A 20,594-nucleotide genomic window follows, 5' to 3' on the forward strand; every position below is an offset into this window, starting at 1 on the left:
TCGGCTTAAAAAATAACTGTTTATTTTACATCTTGCAAAAGGAATCAGCAAAGATATAGCATAAAAGATAATAAAAGACAAAAAAGCTGCTTCAGAGAAGACTCACCTGTCTTTTCCAGTTTCCTTCTTAAAAACTCCATCACAGTAACTCATGCGCTTCTCTGTGGTCACATATATTTGAGCATTCGGATAGATATCAACTGTCTTTTTCAACATGTTGTAAACGATGCCATTGCCATCTTTCCTCATATTGCGGAAAGGGCCCCAAATAACATAAATAGTAGCATTCGCTTCCTTGAAAAAATAATCAGGGTTTTTTAGCAAAAGAGGAACGCTGGTATGGGACACAACTCGAATCATGGTCATGTGGCCAACGTCTTCTTCATACCCCTTGGTGGGGGCATTGTTCATTCTCCAAATGCAGGAGGATCGATCTATCTCATTTCCTACCTTCTGGCCAACCATCTGACCTGAGTTTGACACTATGGCACAAAGGTCACAGTCCAGTTGCAAAGGCTGAAAAATAGAGAAAGAAGGTATGTAAATTAATAAATTCCACTTAGTGAAACAAGTTCCTCTGTGAAAACAGAAGTTCAGATATTGTATAATTACCAAATATGGATGTATCTCTAAAGTGCCTACAAATACCAAACCTACAGCCTCTGCCACAGTGCTTCCATTCAAAAAGAAAACGTATACTGTCAAAAAATAATTTTAATTCCTATAATCCCCATGGGCTGATTTAAAATTATAGGCAAAAATAGTTATTTGTTTTCCACTCTAAATGATAAATATTTTTATTCAGAACTGAAATTTCAGGTGAAATAAGAAAATATGAAAAGATTTGATCTTTGTAATAAGGTTGGTGGCTATAAAAGAAATGCAAAAGAAACATATCCAGGGATCAATTATGTATTTTGCTTGTATGCATGAATGGTTATGAGCAATTAATAAAAATATGAAGAGTTCAGCAAGCAATGAGGTTACAAAAGAGATTTTTGGAACCAGTAACTACTTAAGATAAGTCCCAGGCTAGCAGAAATATTACAGAGACCCTTTAGAGATTCCCTCAAGTCATCATGTTAATTGACTTGTGTGTTTATGTTTATCCTAGATGGATAAGGAAAGGCTTCCTTTTAGATGAGAAGGTATATACAAAGGCAGTCTCTAGAGCTAGTCTAAGTCCCTTTCTCTCTTTTTATTTAACCACGGAGATAACAGAGACTCGTAGAAGTTAAGCATCAGCTTTCAGGACTTGGAGATGATAAAACTGCAGTGTTAGATTCAAATCTAGATCCTCTAACTCTAAGCCCACTGCCCTTTCCATTATTGCTTGCTTTCAGTTGTCCTAAAACAACCAAATAAATTGCTTTTGCTGCTTCTTTCCCACATAGTCACCCTTTCTTTTAAAACAGTAATAAAGAAGCAATGTGCTTTGTTGATATACATCTTTCTCATCTCCCTTCTATGAGATTCCACATTTTGTATCTGACATTCGATCTTGAAATTTTATTGTGCCTGTTGGTGAGTAGCCTCTCTCAACTGGGTACTGTCCTTGTTTTATGTATTGTGTTGGATTATGTCTGTCAACTAGACAGTAAACTATGTCAGAACAATGTCTATCTTCTTCATTTTAACCTCATTCCCCCATTAGTCCCTGAAATACATTAAAGGCTCAATTGGTTAAGTTAGGAAGTGAAAGCAATTGAATTAAAATAATTACATTGAGAGATAAGCTACTGCATAAAAATCAACCAGTTAGTCATCATACAGCTGTAACATCATTGTTCCTATCCATGGTAGGCACTCACAGCAGTCACAGAGCACCTACGATGTTTCAGGTACAGTTCCAGGGGTTAGAGTTCAGCAGTGAAAACTATAAACAAAAATTCCTGTTCTCATAGAGCTTATATTCAAGTTGGGCACAGGAGAAAGGCAATAAATAAATATCATACCATGTAATATGTTAAATTTGGCTAAGTACTAAATAGAGAAAATTAAAGCAGGAAAGGACGTTAGGAGGTATGTGTGTGCAAGTGTGTGTGTGTGTGTGTGTGTGTGTGTGTGTGTGTGACAGAAAGAGAGAGAGAGAGAGAGAGAGTTGGTGGAGTAATCAGAAAAAGACCTTGCTGAGAAAATAATATTTGAGGAAAGACTTGAATGAAGTGAAAGAGTTGGTCATGAGCATATTTAGGAAAAAAGCATTCCTGCAGAGAAAATGCAAAAACCAATGCAAATACCCTGAGGTAGGAAAGGAATACTAGGAAGAGCAATGTAGCCTGGCAGATCCAGTGGGGAGAGCCAAGTAGGTACTGAGGCCAGACAGATAGCAGGTTAGAAATCACTTAGGGCCTTTCACTTTGTGTGAGATGAAGCGCCATTGAAGGGCTCTGGACAGAGGAATGACTGAACTGAGTTGTAACAGCTTTGGCAGCTGTGTGGAAAGTTGATAAAAAGGAGGCCAGGGTGGAAGCGGGGGATTAGGCTGCTGCTACAATCCCAGCAAGAGAGGATAGTGATGTGGGCCACACTGAGTAGCAAAGGAGATGGAGAGAAGCTGCTTATGTTCTGGAAATATTCTGAAGATACAGCCTATTGAATTGACCATAGATTGAAGGTGGGATGTAAGAGAAAGACAGGAGTCACGGACAGTTAGCTCCAGGTTTTCAGCCTAAGCAACTGGAAGGCTGAAATGTCCTTCAACTGAGAAGGAAAGAAGCCTTTAGGAGAGCAGGATCTGGGAGGAAGATCAGGAGCTCATTTTCAGACCATTTAGATTTGAGGTGCCTGAACACAGACTCTTAAGTCAAATGTTATAACAAGCTACTCAAACTGCTTCAAGAACTTTTTCCCCCTAATTAGTAAAGTAATATGGGAAACTCAAAACACTAAAAATAAAAAGGATAAAATGATAAAAAAAAAACTCTCCATATTCTCATCATTCAATAACACTACACCTATTTTTGTCATTTTTTTCCTTTCTACAGATATTATTTTAGACAGGTTGAGAAATGCCCTTTATATAATTTGGCCACTTTGGTTTCTTACTTAATGAGAAACCATTAATCGAAAATCATCAACCTTTCCCATGTCAGCCCTTAGAGATAGTTTTAATGCCTGCTCAAGATTCCATTATATGGATATACCATATGTACCAATTTGTCTACTGCTGGGCATTTAGCTATTATCTGTTTTTTTCTACTATAAAAAAGTGCTTTGATAAACATCCTTGTGCTTCCTCCTGCATTTTGGATGCTAACAGTTATTACATTAACTTAAATTAGTTTCTTTTATTTCATTTTTATTTGTACTCCTATAAAATGTGCTAGACTGACAAAGGCATCTGTTTATTTGAAATGTCAAAGATAAAACTTTTGAAAAAAACTTGACTTGCAGAATGCACAAAGGCCCATTTATGAGTTGTCTTAAAACTCTGCTATTAAAAGGACTATTTATCACCCCTGTCACAGTAAGGTTTCTCAACTAATATGAGTAGCAGGTGGTCCAGGCATCAGATGAGAATAAGTCCATACAAAGTGAGTGAGTGTATTGGGACACTTGGAAAAGAGAGTTTTATAGATTAGTGCCATAGCGAAGACTTCACCAATGACCAAAATGGAGGCACAAGGAGGTGTGCTTTGGGGTCAGGCATTGATTTAAGACCCTTCCTCATCCTCTTAGGAGCCTACATTCTTTTACACAATAGAGAAGAACATAATATTCTTCTTGCCAGACGATTTGCAGCAGAGCCTAACATCCATTACTCTTAGCTGAGTCCTCCAATTCACTTAGAGTCATGCACATCAATGCCTGATTTAAATTGTGTGTGTCATATGGCATACTCCAACTTATCACCAAGATGCATATGGTGCGGGGGGTTACATTCCATTTACTATTCTAAGTTGCTTCATTGTATAATAAAAGCATGGTTGGGGTACAGCCTCCACGAATTTAAACAATCAAAAAGAAGAAAAAGAAAAAGCCTTGGATATGTTCGAATCTATAAAATGCAGTAAGTTACACTGAATTTCCTATTCATTATAATGAATTAGCCAGTTTTGCTGTAACAAGGCTTAATTTAACTAATAAGAATCAGCATACTGGTCTCACTTGACAATTGTAACCTCTAAAAGTGATCAATTAAGACATCACAATCTGTTTCATGACAACATATTGGGATGCCACAGCTGTGCAGATTATGAGGTCAGCAGCTAACTAACAACTTGAGGGCAAACATTGGGAACAACAGCCTTTTGTTTATGTGACAAATATGTCGTTGGGCAGAATATTATGAATGCAACGGTTTTGAGGGTAGATGGTGATCTATAAAATTGCCACTTTGTTTTTTTGTTTAACTATTCACTTGACCCTACTGTCACCATGGCCATCATCTTAAGATACGTTTATACTTCTTGGTCTATACTTCTGGGTAATAGTTTTGCCTAGCCATCTGCCTTCCTGAATAAGGTACCAGGAGACATGGATGAACATGATAATTGCTCTATTTTACCACTTACTTGCAGGAACCATTTTCTAAGTATGACAAGAGTGTGGGGGCCAGATGAAGGAAACATTCCTAATCACAATCAGGAGCTTCAGGTAGCACAAAAAGTTTGCTTGCAAAGCCCAAGGGTCTCATTTATATATCTGAAGGCACCTTCAAACTACAGTATGCTATAATAAAAATAAAGAAATACCTAGGCACAAATGGACAATTTGACCCAAAATCTGCTCTTATCTAGTTATCTCAGTTTTTTTTTTATTAACTTTATTGCTACGTCTTTTGATCTCAACTTTCTTTGTTAAAGTGTACTGTTATTTCTTGAACTCATTTATATTACTGGATTTGGGGGCTTTGCTTGGAAATTTATTCCATATGTCTTCACTTACTCAGTTCTGCTTCAGTAAGCAGTTATTCTTTCTTTCTAGACTGAGGCCCTGGATTTTCCAAGACCTTTGTTAAGATTTATCTGGTTCCACTTTATTAAGCCACATCTAAATTTTGAATTCTCCCTTTATAGTTGAATTGTATCTATTTTTTGCTTTTTTCATTAAAAACAAACTTGTCTTCTTCATCTTGTCTCTTGTGCACTCAAAACATCTTTGAAAATATCTTGTATATTCAAAATACTTTCACTGGGCTTCAGCTGTGTCTATAAACTGAGAGCAACACAAATATTCAGCCAACCCTGTCTGGGTCCCTGTGTCCTTATTAAAAAAAGTCCACACATGTCAAACACTTCCTTTTATTTAAGGTCTAAAATATTGATTTTTCTTTTATGGTAACAGCACTATATTTGTTTTGGCTATTTTCTTCCTCTGCAAAAGTATACTAACTCTATACCAGCACATTTGGTTTCAAAACTATCAGCTTGGGAGGAGTTAAGAATTTGGTGATATCTATTGAACAACCACATAGTTTTTATTTAGCACCTATTCTGTGCAAAGCATTGTGAAGAGTAAAATAATTTTAAAATTCTAATCAGTGTGAACTTAATCTCAGTACACAGCACTAAGCTGTGTGGGGGAGTTTCATGATCAACTAGAGTCAATTCGTATGCTGTTTTAGAAGGCTAAGGAATGGCTTTGTAAAACAAGTCATTTCTCTGCTAAAATGAATCATGACATTTTGCCACCTTACAGGAAAATATGACTTCATTATTGGCTGGGGCACAGGTAGAGGGTGAGAGAAAGAGGAAGGGAAGAAACAGTACCAGAGAGACCTACAAGTATAGCGTAGTAGATTTTTTGATATACACATGATTGAATGCCTATTACAGGTCAGTCCTCTTTCTCAGTACTTTATTACATTATTCCACATAATTTTCATGGTAGATTTTTCAAGCTACCTTATTTTATTTTCCATTACTGAGTTGAGGAAGTTGAGATAAACGTGATGTCCAAAGGACATTAGATATCTTTCAGGTTAAAAAGAAGAGCATATGTTATCTTTCAGAAAATGCACTCACAGCAGCATTAGGAAATGTGGAATATCAAAGAAACAATTATTACTGATTTTCACTATTCTTAATATACATATATGCAAACACCTCAAATCTTGTTCACTATTATATTTAAATTATTTTAATTAAATCATAGATTAATGCTTTAAACATGCTTATAATCAATAATCTCACCAAAATTATTTGCATGTGAGCATAAATAAACTTTCCTTTTTGGCAATAGGGCTAGCATGACATAAAAAATTATTGAAAATGTTTTTCTTGATATTTTCAGCTTGAAATATGGCTGAAATTTCAGTCTAAGAGAAACTAATCATGACCAATTTTATTAGTTTTTAAATGGTCCTTCACATCTGCTTACTCAATTTGCTTTTCAAACTGTTTCTTTCACAACAGCAGTGAAAGATTCTCAAGCAATAAATAATTACCATCCATGTCGGGGAAAAAAGACCATGGCAGATGATACTATTTTCTAAAGTGGTCTCCAGGACTAAAGGGAATAATACCTCCCCACTGCCCAAAAGCTTCCTTCAGAAATTCACTTTAGAAACTCACACTGGCCATTTGCAAGCCCTTGGAAATCCGTGTTCTTTGAAGACTGTCAAGAGGTCTCTAACACGTGAATGACTCTTCTCTTCTATGAGGATCCAGGACAACGGCTGGCTGGGGTACTATGTTCACACGATGGGTCTTTTTATACCATGCCTGTTTTTATTTTTATTTTATTATAAGCATGAGTATTTGAGAGGCATGCAAATGAATTCTGCTTTTAAAAATACTGAAGAATTTAAGTACAGAGGAATTAATTCCCTGTGAAGGTCCTATGTTCTCTGACACTGTAGAGTGGGGGCAAAGTGTAGATATTCTTAACTCTTTCTAAGAGTCTCTAGCATTTTTATAATTACTCAGCCTTATTTCCTCATTTGTAAACAATATATTTTATTGATATAGATTCCGGAAATCAATTTACCATGATATGCTTAACCAACTCTTTCCTGGTTAAGAGAGAAAGTGAGTGAGAGTGAGAGAAGGGGGTGGGGGGGAGAGAGAGAGAGAGAGAGAGGGCCAAAACTGACAGGTTATTCACCCTGACTGGCAAGTTTCACCTCTCGTTGACTCAGAGTCACTTTTCTCTTTAAATTAGTACACATACAGTAAAAGAACCCTTATGTTCCTCTGTTCTAAATTCACACCCCCCCACACACACATGCACGTGCACACACACACACCTGTTACCTTCACTTAGCTGATGTGATTGCTCACTCTCCTAGGCCAGTTTCATCCTTACCAACCACCCTGGGAAAACTATCCCTCTCTCTTCTTCGGATATGAACCTGACAAATTGTCCTATCCTTTCTGAATGATATATTGGGACAACTGCCAAGCCCTTTACATTTTAATCAGTAAGAAAAATGTAATATTTAACCTTTACTTTCTTCTCTCTGAATAAGCTTATAGACAATAGAATAGATAATTAAAATTTGTGAAATAAAACTTGCAAAACAGTGGTTTCCACAGCAAAAAGGAACAGCCATGTACGAAAGGTCACCTGTCAACTAGTTCTAGTTATTAAATCTCTGCATTTATCACTAAGGTGGCTCCATGGAAAACGAAGGTCAAGACATTAAATTATGAAACAGTCAGGATTAGAAAAGGTCACCCAAAATTCAAGTAAAATTTAACCAAACCTGCTAATTCTATACCCTCAAAGCAAGTAGAAACAGCCAGATTTGAAACACAACATTGGATAGCTCTAATCTATCTTTCTACTGTAGCCCCATCTAGAAAATGAATTTCTATTGGATATCTTGAAGTCTAAAATGAAACTTGTTTATCTCAAGTAAAAACAAGAACTTCAATGAGTATTTCTAAATGAAAATCATTTCAACTGAACCAGCATAAATTATTAAAAACATTGTTTTACACTACTCTAATAGTTCCTTTCATTTCAACCATAAGGAGCCATTTTAAAAATTGGAGATGGGACACTCCTGACACCTTAAATACTTTACAGAACAATTAGCAACTCACCACTCACTAATTTACTACTTTAATGTTGAAACAAAAAAGATCTTTGCTTTTCATTATCCAATTTGAATGAATTTGAACAAAGCAGGTTAAACAAAGCTCCAGAGACACACTCTTCAGTTTGCTGTCATTTATTCCTCTGCTCTTCCTGAATGTCTTTAGAGTTTTAGTTTTAGAGTCTTCAACATGTATAATGACGCCATTGGGGAATAGATTTTGCCTTTATTCTCCTTGATGTTCTTTTTGAGGTCTTTTAAGTGAAAGGTACAAAAGAGGCATTAACAATCTGGCATTGTTTTTATTGCTTGACAAAGAAAAAAATGTATTTTAATTTTTCCCGTGTTTCAGGAATGATTAAGCAAGCTGTTTTCATCTACACTGAGTCACTTTCAGCAGACCTCTAACTGCGAGCAAAGAATTGTGAAGACTGTTCTAGAGAGAAATCAACACAGTGCAGCCAAGCTCACCTGTAAATGTACTTCCTTGCCCCTCCACAAACCAGCACCTTCCAGTTAATGCAGCTTTCTAAAGCAATGTGTATAAATCACATAGCACATAAAAAGACAGATTTGATAACTGACAGTTTAGCTCTGACTCTCTGTGGATTTGGGATGTGGCATTTACCTTGGTTCCTACCTGGTGACATTAAATCTAAGCATAAAACTTAATATGGGGGTGCATAAAAATGTTAATGTCAAGAAATAATACTACAACAGGCAACATAAAGCTATGTTTCTCAGTTGCCATATATAACGTGCTCCCTTTATTTGGAAGTTCCTCTAGGGAATGGATCTGCATAAACATGTAGATGTGCCAGAGGAACACAACTTGTTTTCTCCAGACTGAGAGGTAAAAACCACGTTTTCTCCAACCAAGAAAGAATTTTCTAATATGGATGTGAATTATGGTAATAATTCATATTCCATTATTACTATTAGGTCACAGTAAAACTTGGATAATTTTATGGCCAACTTACCTCTAGATTTTTTTCTTCTTTCAGGAGGATGATCTCCTCAGGACCTGCTGCTAAAATGCCATACAGGAATGTCACGTAAAGAAGGTAAGAAAACTGATTCTTGCTATATGGTATTAGTGTAATAGAATGTCACTCAACTAGGAATATAGTTTTCAACTGACTATACATTACAATGACCAGGAGAACTTTTAAAAATGGCAATGGCTCGAGTCCACCCCTGACCAAATAAGACACACAATTTTTGAAGATGGCACCTGCACATAATACTTTTTTTAAAGTTCCACATATGATTCCAACAGATGCCTAGGTTTGAGAAACATTCTCCTAGAAGAATTAAAAACAATTAAGAGAGGAGACCATAATGTTTGATCAAAGGGATGAAAACAAAACAATACATTTGAATCCCTGGTGAAGATGCTGGGGTAGGAAATCCTTCCAGGTATCCTTCAAATACCACCAGATTGGCAAGAAGCACTTACACACGAAGTCAGCCCTAGAAGTCAGACATTTTGAAGAGCAAATGGAGAGGATACTGGAAGTCTGCATGTAGTGCCAAGCATGAGAACTATTTCCTACAGAGTTATTGTTAATTATACAGCATTAGAGGCTTTATCAATGCTCTGGCTAGAATTTTCTTTGGAGATAAGGAAAATCATACTACCTAATAAACTCTCTTAATTTTCATGTGTGATTCCTGCCAGCATATAAAGCTAGTGGTAAACGAACAGTCATTGCCATTCACTCGATACAGATTTTTTTTTTTCTTTCTGGGCTGGAGGATACTTTAAGAGTTTATAGTTTGAGAGGAGGAGGTTGGTAGAGATGGAGTGTTTGAAAATACAAGAGAAGGAGCACTGATGGAGTGAGAATACATGGGAAATAAGACTGAAAAATGTAAGCATATAGTTGGATTGATACCCTTTGGAAGGGCAGAAATACATCTTTCTTGGAAACAGGAAGAATGAATCAAGAATGAGAGAAGAAACAGGTTACTTTATAAGAAAGGACTCAACTAGATTCACTCTAGGTTCTCGTATATTTCCAAAAGGAAGCAAGTGTTAATTGATGAGAGATAGGGTACTTAGAGGTACAGTTAACAGACTTCAAAATAGGATGAACTTTTGAGAAAGAGAATACTTTGAGCAAGAGAGTTGAGAATAAAAATGACTACAAATGATGTTTCAGCTAGAATTTACAAACTATAGATATGCGATGAACCTACTGTAAGGTATGTATTCTGCCTCCATAATATTCAGGAGCACAGAGGCAAGAATGAAGAAAGTCGCTAGTCAGGAGATTATTCAGTACAGCGCACAGTGTACTGAAAGCTGAACGTTGGAAGCTGAGAAATAGTCATGGGCACTAGCAACCTGGATTCCACACTGAAAGTGGAAGAAAATGGTGGCAAAATGAGTGAACGGAAAAGATAGGGAAGCATGACTGTCTTAGTGGGGTTATGTACATTCCTTGGAGACAAGGAGAGATATATTTACATTGTATATTCTAAGACTAGGCTTATTTTAGGAATAAGGAGAAGAATGTGGCTTGCATAAACTTTGAGTTAAAGGTCTGTGATTGCAACTGGGATAGGCTCCAGGAAAGCTGTACTGTAAGATATGCCTCATAGTTTCAAGAGGAAAACCCAAAGTACAGAAGATATTCAACTTCATTATTGTTAAAAAGTACCATCATGAGAAGTTTGACTTCAATAATGTTAACTTTCAAAATTCAGAGCGCCCTTCTATGGAAGATTACTTAGCTGGGAAAAAAATATAAAAATTCATCTCTAAACCATCAAAGACTTAACAAGATAGTAAGAAATTACCAGCCCGGAGAAGACCAGAGCTCACTAACAGTAAAGTCTGCTTTTGCCCTAGGGGCATTAGTGATTCTGGAAGGAATAGGTGAGCTCTGTTTCTGGAAGCATGTTGGGCCTAGAAGAATAGAAATCAGAATCCAGAGCCCAAGGGTAAACAAACATTCACTTTGAACTAGGATTACTAGATGTATTGTAAGATTAAGTCTGAACTGGAAATAAACCAGTCTTATAAAATCCATCAACCTATTTTATGTCAATTTGTTGTGTCTGATAACCTCAGTTTTGAAAATTTTATTGTGTGTTCCTGAACTTCTATTGACTTTACACACCTAGAACAACCAAAGAAAAATCTTCTCTGGAGGAAGATAATATCATCCTAGGTCTCAAATCATTGTTACAAATAAAGTTTTAAGCATAATGCCCAAAACACAATTAAAAACTTCAGATATAAAAAGAAACAAACCACCATTAAAGAAAACCAACAAAAATACATAAAAGCTCCACAAATGGAATTACAGGATGTAGACTAAAACAATCACGTTTACAATGTTCAAGGAGATAGGATCAAGTGAAAAATTTGGCAGAGAATTGAAAACTATAAAAAGTGACGGAGCAGATGTGTAAAATAGTTACTTAGAAGTTTGAGAATTGATAAATATAATACATGAAATAAAGAACTCAAATGAATTTAACAGCAAATTAGATAAAGCTAAAGAAAGAATTAATGTAAGAGAAAATAGAAGCAAGTACTCAGAATGAAACATGAGATTTTAAACACTAAGGTAAGAGACTCAATACAATGAGAAGGACTACTATACATTTATTTGAAATCTCAGAGGGAGAGAAGAGATAAAATGGATAAAGGCAAGTCAGTGAAAATTTTTCAGAATTTATGAGAATTCAGTAATCCAAAAGGCTCAATTACTCTCAAATAAAATAAATCCACACGTAAACATATTATAGTAAATCTTCATCAAACAAAAACAAAGAAGAAATTTTATAATTAAAATTATAAAATAGCACACAACTTGAGAGGAGGTATAAAGTTAGAAGTGTTTTAAGTATCTTCCATTGTCATGCGAAGAGGGTAAATGTACTAAAAATAACATTACACTTTCTTTTCTTTTTTTGATGGAGTTTCACTCTTGTCACCCAGGCTGGAGTGCAGTGGCGCGATCTCAGCTCACTGCAACCTCCGCCTCCCAGGTTCAAGAGATTCTCCTGCCTCAGACTCCTGAGTAGCTGAGTAGCTGGGATTACAGGTGCCCACTACCACGCCCAGCTAATTTTTCTATTTTTGGTAGAGACGAGGTTTCACCATGTTGGCCAGGCTGGTCTCAAACTCCTGACCTCAGGTGATCTGCTTGCCTCAGCCTCCCGAAGTGCTGGGATTTCAGGTGTGAGCCACCGCACCTGGCCTAACGTTACACTTTCTAAGAGAGCAGCAGTTTTCAAACTTTTGGTCCCCAATCTCACTTGTATTCTTAACAATCATTGTTATTTTCCTGAAGTGACAGGCCCACTTCATTCATTTTTGAGAAAATGTTTGCCAAATGCCAAAATCTGAATATTCATAGTTTGTCTGTTGGCTGTTCTTTCAAGTAAAATTGGTGTTCAGAAACTTACAACTCTTTGCAATTCTTCACAATAAAGTTGGGGAGAAAAATAAATTAATGTAATTTGAAATATTAACAGTAAAATCAAATGATCATCTCAAAAGTAAAATCATTTATCTCAATAGATGCAGCAAAAGAATTTGAGAAAATTCAATGTTGACTAATAATTTAAAACTGTTATTTAAGGAAAATAACAAGGAACTTCCTTAGTCCGATAAAATGTTTTTACAAAACAAAAATTCTGTAACAGACATTGTACTTAATACTTAACGTTAAATTTTTGGAAGCTATCCCTTCGAAATGAGGAATAAAACAATAATTTCCACTATCACCATTGCTATTTAATATTATACTGAGGTCATGAAAAAATAAAAAAAGTTTGAAGATTGAAGAAGAAACAAAAATATAATTATTTACAGATTATATCATGGTATTAACAATTCATATATAATTTGTTATAGTTTTTATTAGAGTTAGCAGGATTGCTAGATACAAATCAGAATACAAATATGTTGTATTTCAATATAGCAACAATAAAAATTTAAGAAAGGATACCATTTGTTACTGCCTCAAAATATTAAATACCTAGGAATAAGTCTAATAAATGATGGGCAAGACCTCTGTGGAGAAAATAACCCCTTTTTACTGAGAAATATTAAAAAGGATCTACATGCACATGGAATAGAAAATTCAATGGTGTAAAGAGGTAAGTTCTCCTCAAATGAATCTATAGATTCAAGATAATCTCAATCAAAATCCCCAAATACCACAATATTTCTTCCATGGAACTCTATAAGTTGATCCCAACATTTTTATAGAAATGCAAAGGGCCAAGAAAGCTAATGCCCTTGGTGAACAGGAACAAGATGGTGTGGACACAGGGGCAGTCACATAGACCCATGCAACATAATAAAGACCCCAAGTATTTGTGATGAAAGTGCCAAACAGAGTACTGGGTGGAGGAAATTAGACATTTTTAAAAACACTGAATAACCTCATGGGAAAAAAAAGTAAATCTAGACCCTACCTATACACAAATTTCAGTTCCAGGTGAATTGAAAATGTGTATCTGAAATACAATAGAGTAATGCTTTAAGATGAAAGTGCAGGAGAAACTTTTCATACCATCAGGTAGGAAACATTTTTATTAAACAAAATAGAAAAGCACTCACAGTAAAAGAAAAGATTGATAAAATGAATTATACTATCCTTTGAAAGACATTAAGAATGAAAGGCAGGCTATGGAGAGGGAGAACATAATCATAGAAAGGGTTAATATACAAAATATATAACAAATTCCCATACATAGATAATAAAAGTCAGCCAAAACAATAAAAAATTGGCATAAGATGCAATAGAGTAAAGCATATAGTAAAAGATTTGATTTATATAACACTCTAAGCAAGCTAAAAGTAGGATATTTTCTTAACACGGTAAAGAACATCATTTTGAAACCAAAACCCCCAAACACCACAATTAACAGTACTCTACCAGAACAACACCGATGTATTGTTTTATAAGATGTTAGTAAATGTTCTTCAAAAACAGTGTTCTATGACAAATATATCGGGAAAAGTCACATACTTTCTCCATCTCTAGGAAATCGTCAATGCATATTAAACAGTAAAGGTTGTAAAAGCCCATTCACTAAAGAGATCTGTCTCATTTTTGTTAATTCAGAGTTCTAGAAAATTATTTAAAAGACTCTTATTTTTGTAGGAAATCAATTAACATCTCATGGAATAATGGTTTGGAACATAATCTAGAAACTCTTAACTAGACAGATTCTTACTAGGACTGGAACCAAAATAAGAATGTCCACTAATATTTATTTTATGTTGTTCTGGAAGCTCTACTCCATGTAATTACAGAAACCCAGAGGCAGGGTAAAGGGAAGTATTAATACTGAAATAAAGAAGAAAAAAAATCATTATTTACAGATGATACAGTAGTTCTCCTTGCAAACACATCAACCAGAGAAAAACTATTAGAACTAATAGGAAAATTAAAAATGGTAACCAGCTATAACGTGGATATAGAAAATCACCAACAGTATATCAGCAAAAACAAAATAAAACGAAACAAAAGAAAACAAAAAGCAGACCACAGTAGAAGAAATCTAATGTGCAATAGTAACCAAAATGCAAATACATGGGAAAAAACAGAGTAAGAGATATGCAAATGCTCTAAGAAAAATGAGCACCTTGGCTGGGCATGGTGGCTCACGCCTGTAATCCCAGCACTTTGGGAGGCCAAGGCAGGCAGATTACCTGAGGTTACGAATTTGAGACCAACCTAGCCAAAATGATGAAACACCATCTCTACTAAAAAAAAAAAAAATACAACAATTAGCTGGGCGTGGTGGTGGGCGCCTGTAATCCCAGTTACTCAGGAGGCTGAGGAGGAGAACCGCTGGAACCGAGGAGGTGGAGGTTGCAGTGACCTGAGATTGCCATTGCACTCCAGCCTGGGCAACAAGTGTGAAACTCCAACACAGAAAAAAAAAAAAAAAAAAAGAGCATCTTATAGAAGAATGAGCTGCAAAAAGTCTGTCAGTCTGGATATTTAACTATAAGTGGTTTTTCAGGAAAAATTTTAATTTCTACACCAAGACTAGCTGCGTGCTGAAGTTTATTTCAGGTCTAAGATCTTGTGATCTTTAGTATTGGAGAGCTAAACCCTTTGAGTTATAGCAATCAGCTATTAAGATTTAAATATAATATTTATATTTGCTTTGGAGTCATTCATTCCTTTACTGCTTTGGTAATTATAGTTTGAAATCCCTTTCTTGTTTGAATAATTATTTTTAAACTACTTTAAATCTTCTTCTAGATATTATGGGCTATTGACCCAGTAAATGAGATTACTGAGCCCACAGTATTTTTACTGCTTTAATGAAGTGCCATTCTAAAATGCTTCGTCCCTATGACTATGTAAAGCATAGTAATTAGCGAACTGAAAATTACCATCCTTCTAGTATGCAAGGCTGCAGAAACCAGGCAAACTAAAGAAACTACTCAGACTTTAGAAGATTAAGATTAAACCAAAATGCTATATTGAATACAATGGTAACTACCGGACAGTTTTAGGCCAGATTTCAGACTTAGGGAACTTTCTTAGTATCTTCCCCAACATATTTGGGAGAAAATACTAAGAAAAGACTATAGACTATCTATGGGATAATTTTGATAAAGAGCAATAGTGGCTTCAAAAAAGCAAATGTCAACAAATTTAGTTTCAAAGACCTAATTGGCTTTTATTAGCAATTCATAAATTGAGCAACATCCCATCTACGAAATAGAAAAGTGCTCCAATGAGCTAAGCAGACAGAGGTGGGCTTTCACAGCAGGGAAAAAGGCTGTAGAAAGAAGAAACAAGGAATAACATGTGGATTGGTTATTTATTTATTTATTTCCCTTGAGACAGGGTCTCCCTCTGTTGCCCAAGTTGGAGTGCAGTGGTCCCATCTCAGCTCACTGCAGCCTCTACCTCCTGGGCTCAAGTGATCCTTCCACCTTAGCCTCCCAAGTAGCTGAAACTACAGGTGCATGCCACCATGCCTGGATAATTTTTATATTTTTTTGTAGAGACAAGGTTTTGCCATGTTGCCCAGGCTGGGTCTCGAACTCCTGGACTCATGCAATCCTCCCACCTTGGCCTTCCAAAATGCTAGAACTACAGGCATGAGCCACCATGCCTGGCCACATTGGTCATTTCAAAGTTACTTTCCTTATAAGGTTAAAGCAGAGGGGACTTTTTTTCTTTTTAAAGTATTTTTGTTAATACATAATATCTGTGCATAGTTATGGGATCCATGTGACATTTTGTTGCATGCATAGAACGTGGAATGATCAAGTTAGTATTTAAGGTACCCATCACCTTGAGTATTTATCATTTCTATGTGTTGGGAACATTTCATGTCCTCTTTTCTAGTCATTTTGTAAAATACAATACCTTATTTTTAACTATATTCACCCTACTCTGCTATCAAATATTAGAACTTATTCCCTCTAACTGTATATTAGTACCTATTAACCAGCCTCTCTTCATCCCACACCCTTCCAAAACTCTGGTAACTATCATTCTATTCTCTACTTCCATGACAGAAACTTTTTAGCACCCACCTATGGGTAGGAACATGTGCTATTTGTCATTCTATGGCTGGCTTATTTCACTTAACAGAATGACCCCCAGTTCCATTCATGTTGCTGCAAATCACAGGATCTCATTCTTTTTTAAGGCTGAATAATATTCCGACTGTGTGTGTGTGTGTGTGTGTGTGTGTGCGCGCGCGCGTAACATTTTCTTTATCCATTCAGTCACTGGTGACACTTAGATTGAATCCATATCATTGCTATTGTGCATTGTGGTGCAATAAACATAGGATGCAGGTATCCTTTCGATATACTGATCTGCTTTCTTTTTGAGAAGTACCCAGTAGTGGGATTGCTGGATCATATGGCAGTTCTATGTATAGTTTTTGAAAAAAATCTCCATACCCTTTCCATAATGACTATACTAATTTGCATTTCTACCAACAGTGTAGAAGAGCTCAGGTTGACGGGGCACCTTTGGATTTGGTGCTGTGAAACTCCTGTTTTTGAAACTGGCTAGTTTCTAAGTTCAGTTCGATTACATGGCACTTAGCATGAGAGAATCCATTCTGGTTAGGTCTGGTATGTTGGGGCCTAGTGAAGGACCTCAGTCCAAAAGGACGACCTCCTATAAATTGTTTGGAACTCGAATTTATGACCTGCATGGCATAATTTTGATAGAGCAGTAGTGGCATGTCTTAAGCACTGAATATTGTAGCAACCTCACACTTTAAAGATGAAAAAAGAGGCCTTTAAATCAAACCAGATCAATTGCCATAAAATGCTAATGCAAAGGCAATCCAAAATGTAAACACAACTTTTTTTGTTTCATTTCACAAAACAGGTTTACTGACAGACAACAACACTCATAAAGAGAAAATAAAAGAGAAATTCTGAGCCTTGGAGTCTTGTCCTCGAGTCATGCTGAAACAAGGGTCATCATCACAGCCCCCCTGCCTCACACCCGGGTTCCTATCTGTAGCCACATATCTGAAATACAGAGCCTATTTAGCAAGCTAATGAATTATGAATGGATATATTATGGAGAAACCTGACCATAAAAGTAAATAAATAACCATTTAGTATCATATCTAAACAAACAAGTGCTTGTTGATACATACCTATTACCTATAATAACTATTTATCACTAATTTTCAAGTGTACAGTTTTAGGCTTGAAAAAGTATAGGTAACACCTCAAGACCTGGGACTTATTTCAGCTAAATATTTATTTCTTGTTACAGAGGATAAGAAGTTTATCATACAGTGGCCATATCTTTTCTATATCTTTTTGGTATCCAAGGCATATAATTTTGCATAAACCATATTTTCAATATGGATTAAACAATAAAGACATAATTTAAAATACAGGCTATTAGTACTAGGACTTTGAAAGTTTAATATGAAAGAGATATGTAATTGTATAATTTCAATTACAATCTTCAACATTTCATCATATTTCACTTTCATCTCATCTCAAAGACTTAAGGTGTTTTAAGACTATTATAAAAGAACCAGTTTCTAGCATGATGCTAGAATAAAAGGGAGCATTGGCTCTGTCATCAGATTTGTGTTCAATTACCACTCTGCTACTTTCTGGCTATATGCTTCTGCATAGATTTCTCAACTTCTGGAATCTGTTTCTTAAATTCTGCAACCCATTTATTAGTTATCCAAGAGCAGCCTTTCTATCTACCCCATGGTAACTTGAGGTAAAATTCAATACTGCTACTCATACTCCACAAGAGGAAAGCCACCCCATAGAGCATCAGTGGACAATATACACTTTGTTTAAGATGCTCTATGGATATGGAAGAAGAACCTCCCCTCTTGAATCTTTATTTCTTCCAAGCCACATACCCTAGACTCTTTGTTTCTCTCCATTTCTTAGTATAGTAATTTATCTCTTCTCATTTCTTCACTCTTGTATTCTCACAATCATCACTCTTTCAGTGCACTAAAGACTCTCTTGTTACCAGGATCCACACTTCTTAGGAGCCAGTAGAGGTTTATCAAAGACAAATCATGTGATTAAATAAGGAAAAGCACATTTACACACATTTTATAAGGGGAAATAAGGCCTTTCTATTGCTTGTATTGTATCACAGAAGGATTCCCTTCAGGACTTATAGAATCATTCTGTTTGCTATTTTTCTTAGAAGATGCTAGTAATAAAGTTAAATGTGTTTCAGTACACATCATATACTTGATACCTTCATTTCTTTTTCATGTGAGTCTGTTGGTAGAAAAATGCTACTTAGAAAAATATCAGGAGGTAAAATGTCAAATGCAGCTTAAGGATACACAGAACTAAGGCTTCTATGTAGGTTGGATAATGAATGAAGAGTATGACTTGTAAATAAAATCATTCCTCTAACTCATGATGAGAATGATTTCTCAGATCTAAGTTCTCCCACTGCCCCACAGAAACAACCTACCATAAGAATCATGATCTTTTCTTAAGACTTTCTAAAGACTACATTAAAACTTCAAAAGACAGTCAAGGCCTCAAAGATTCCACTAACCTGTCTTCTCTGAGTGACAATAAGACAGTTCCAAATCATTGCTTAAACATAGCATTGGGTTTTGCTTCTTAGAAATAAAGAATAGTTTACTTTAAAACATTTGAAAAAGAAAATTAACTTCACAATAGATTTCCTGGCTGGGTGTTAGGAAGACTGTTCTAAAAATACAAAGTGTTATTTGTAGTTCTTTTTGGAAAATTGGTAGGGGTTTGTGGATATTATGGATAACCAGATGGCAGTGAAGTGTATAATGTATGCAAAGGGGAATGGATCCAGGTTGATATTTTTCCCTGGAAAACTTTCTAATACTTTCACATTAATAATGGGCCATTATGTAGAAATTGAAGCAGCTAGGGCTAAACACCAAGGACTTTGTAGTGATACTTTGAATGTGTTCTTGCAATTATCCAGTTGCAAATTAAATGCAGTGTAGCCTACAACTTCCCAAGATGAGTTTTGACTTTTATTTTTGGCCAGTCAACCCTTGCTCTGGTTTTTTACTGCAACATTAGGTCAATCAAGAAAAATATCCTGCATTAATTAGATGACATTGCCACCAAACCCTGAGTTCCATCTCTCAGGCTGGAAGTCTAACCTCTAATTTACTCCAGTCCCAGGCTGATTAATCCCATTATTTAATGAAGTCTCTCTTGGTTGTCTGTCTATCAAATTATTTGTATTCATGGAGGGAAAGTGATAAGCCAAAATGCTAATTATCCATTTTTTCTAAAATAAAAGATCCATGCTAAGAATAACAATGAGTTATTAAAATAGCACTTTTCATCTGACATAATACATCTTAACAAGCTCTTTAAATCCAGGGATTTCCATTGCTGGACATCTTATCTAATACAAAGGAAGATGTTTACTTTCTATCTATTCATACTTTGCTAGCATTGGGCATCAGCTTTTGAATTTGAATGCTGTTGGAAATAATGTAATAGGTTGTTGGGAAATCTAATCTTTAGAAACTGAATTTTTTAAAAATCTCTCTACTTAATGTACTGATTTATATCATCATTTGTCTAAGCACCTGGATCTAAAAAAAAAAAAAAAAAAAAAAAAAAAACAAAAAAAGCAGCTCTCACCAGGAAGCAATTTTGTCCCCTAGGGAACATTTGGCAATGTCTAGAGACATTTTTCAATTGTTACAATTGGGGGATACTACTGTCATCTAGTGAGTGGAAGCCAAGAAGCTTCTAAAGATCCTGCAAAGAACAGCACAGCCCACTACCCACAACGAAGAATTATCCTACTCAAACTGTCAGTAGTGCAAAGGTTGAGAAACTAAGGTCTAAAAGAAATAAAGAAATTCTAATAAGTAATTAGGTAACAGGTCTAATGAAAATAAGCTACATAAGTGCCATGAATTCAATCTTTTCTGTGTTCCAAGTTTCATTTTTCCACAAGTGTCTACCTCCTTAGAATAATACTAATGGTACTAAATGTAGGTCAAGCTCTAATTTCATATGCTCCCACATTTATATCTCAGTTTTGTGTTTGATGAAGTAGAAAATTTTCTCTGATGAAAACAAATGGAGGAAAATACGTACTGGTAGAGAAACAGAAATAAA

At 35.6% G+C, this 20,594-nt stretch overlaps 1 protein-coding gene across 3 annotated transcripts in view; it reads right to left on the reverse strand.

The window, feature by feature from the left end:
* ST6GALNAC3 (ST6 N-acetylgalactosaminide alpha-2,6-sialyltransferase 3) overlaps positions 1–20,594 on the reverse strand; it is a 555,981-nt gene that overhangs the window by 217,381 nt on the left and 318,006 nt on the right. For all 3 annotated transcript variants that reach the window (NM_001261629.1, XM_028843747.2, XM_077990332.1), the window contains 1 exon segment: positions 107–516. In NM_001261629.1, coding sequence (NP_001248558.1) covers positions 107–516 — 410 coding nt within the window.

Source organism: Macaca mulatta, chromosome 1 (genome assembly GCF_049350105.2).
Source record: "Macaca mulatta isolate MMU2019108-1 chromosome 1, T2T-MMU8v2.0, whole genome shotgun sequence".
In the NCBI taxonomy this organism is placed as follows: Eukaryota; Metazoa; Chordata; class Mammalia; order Primates; family Cercopithecidae; genus Macaca; species Macaca mulatta.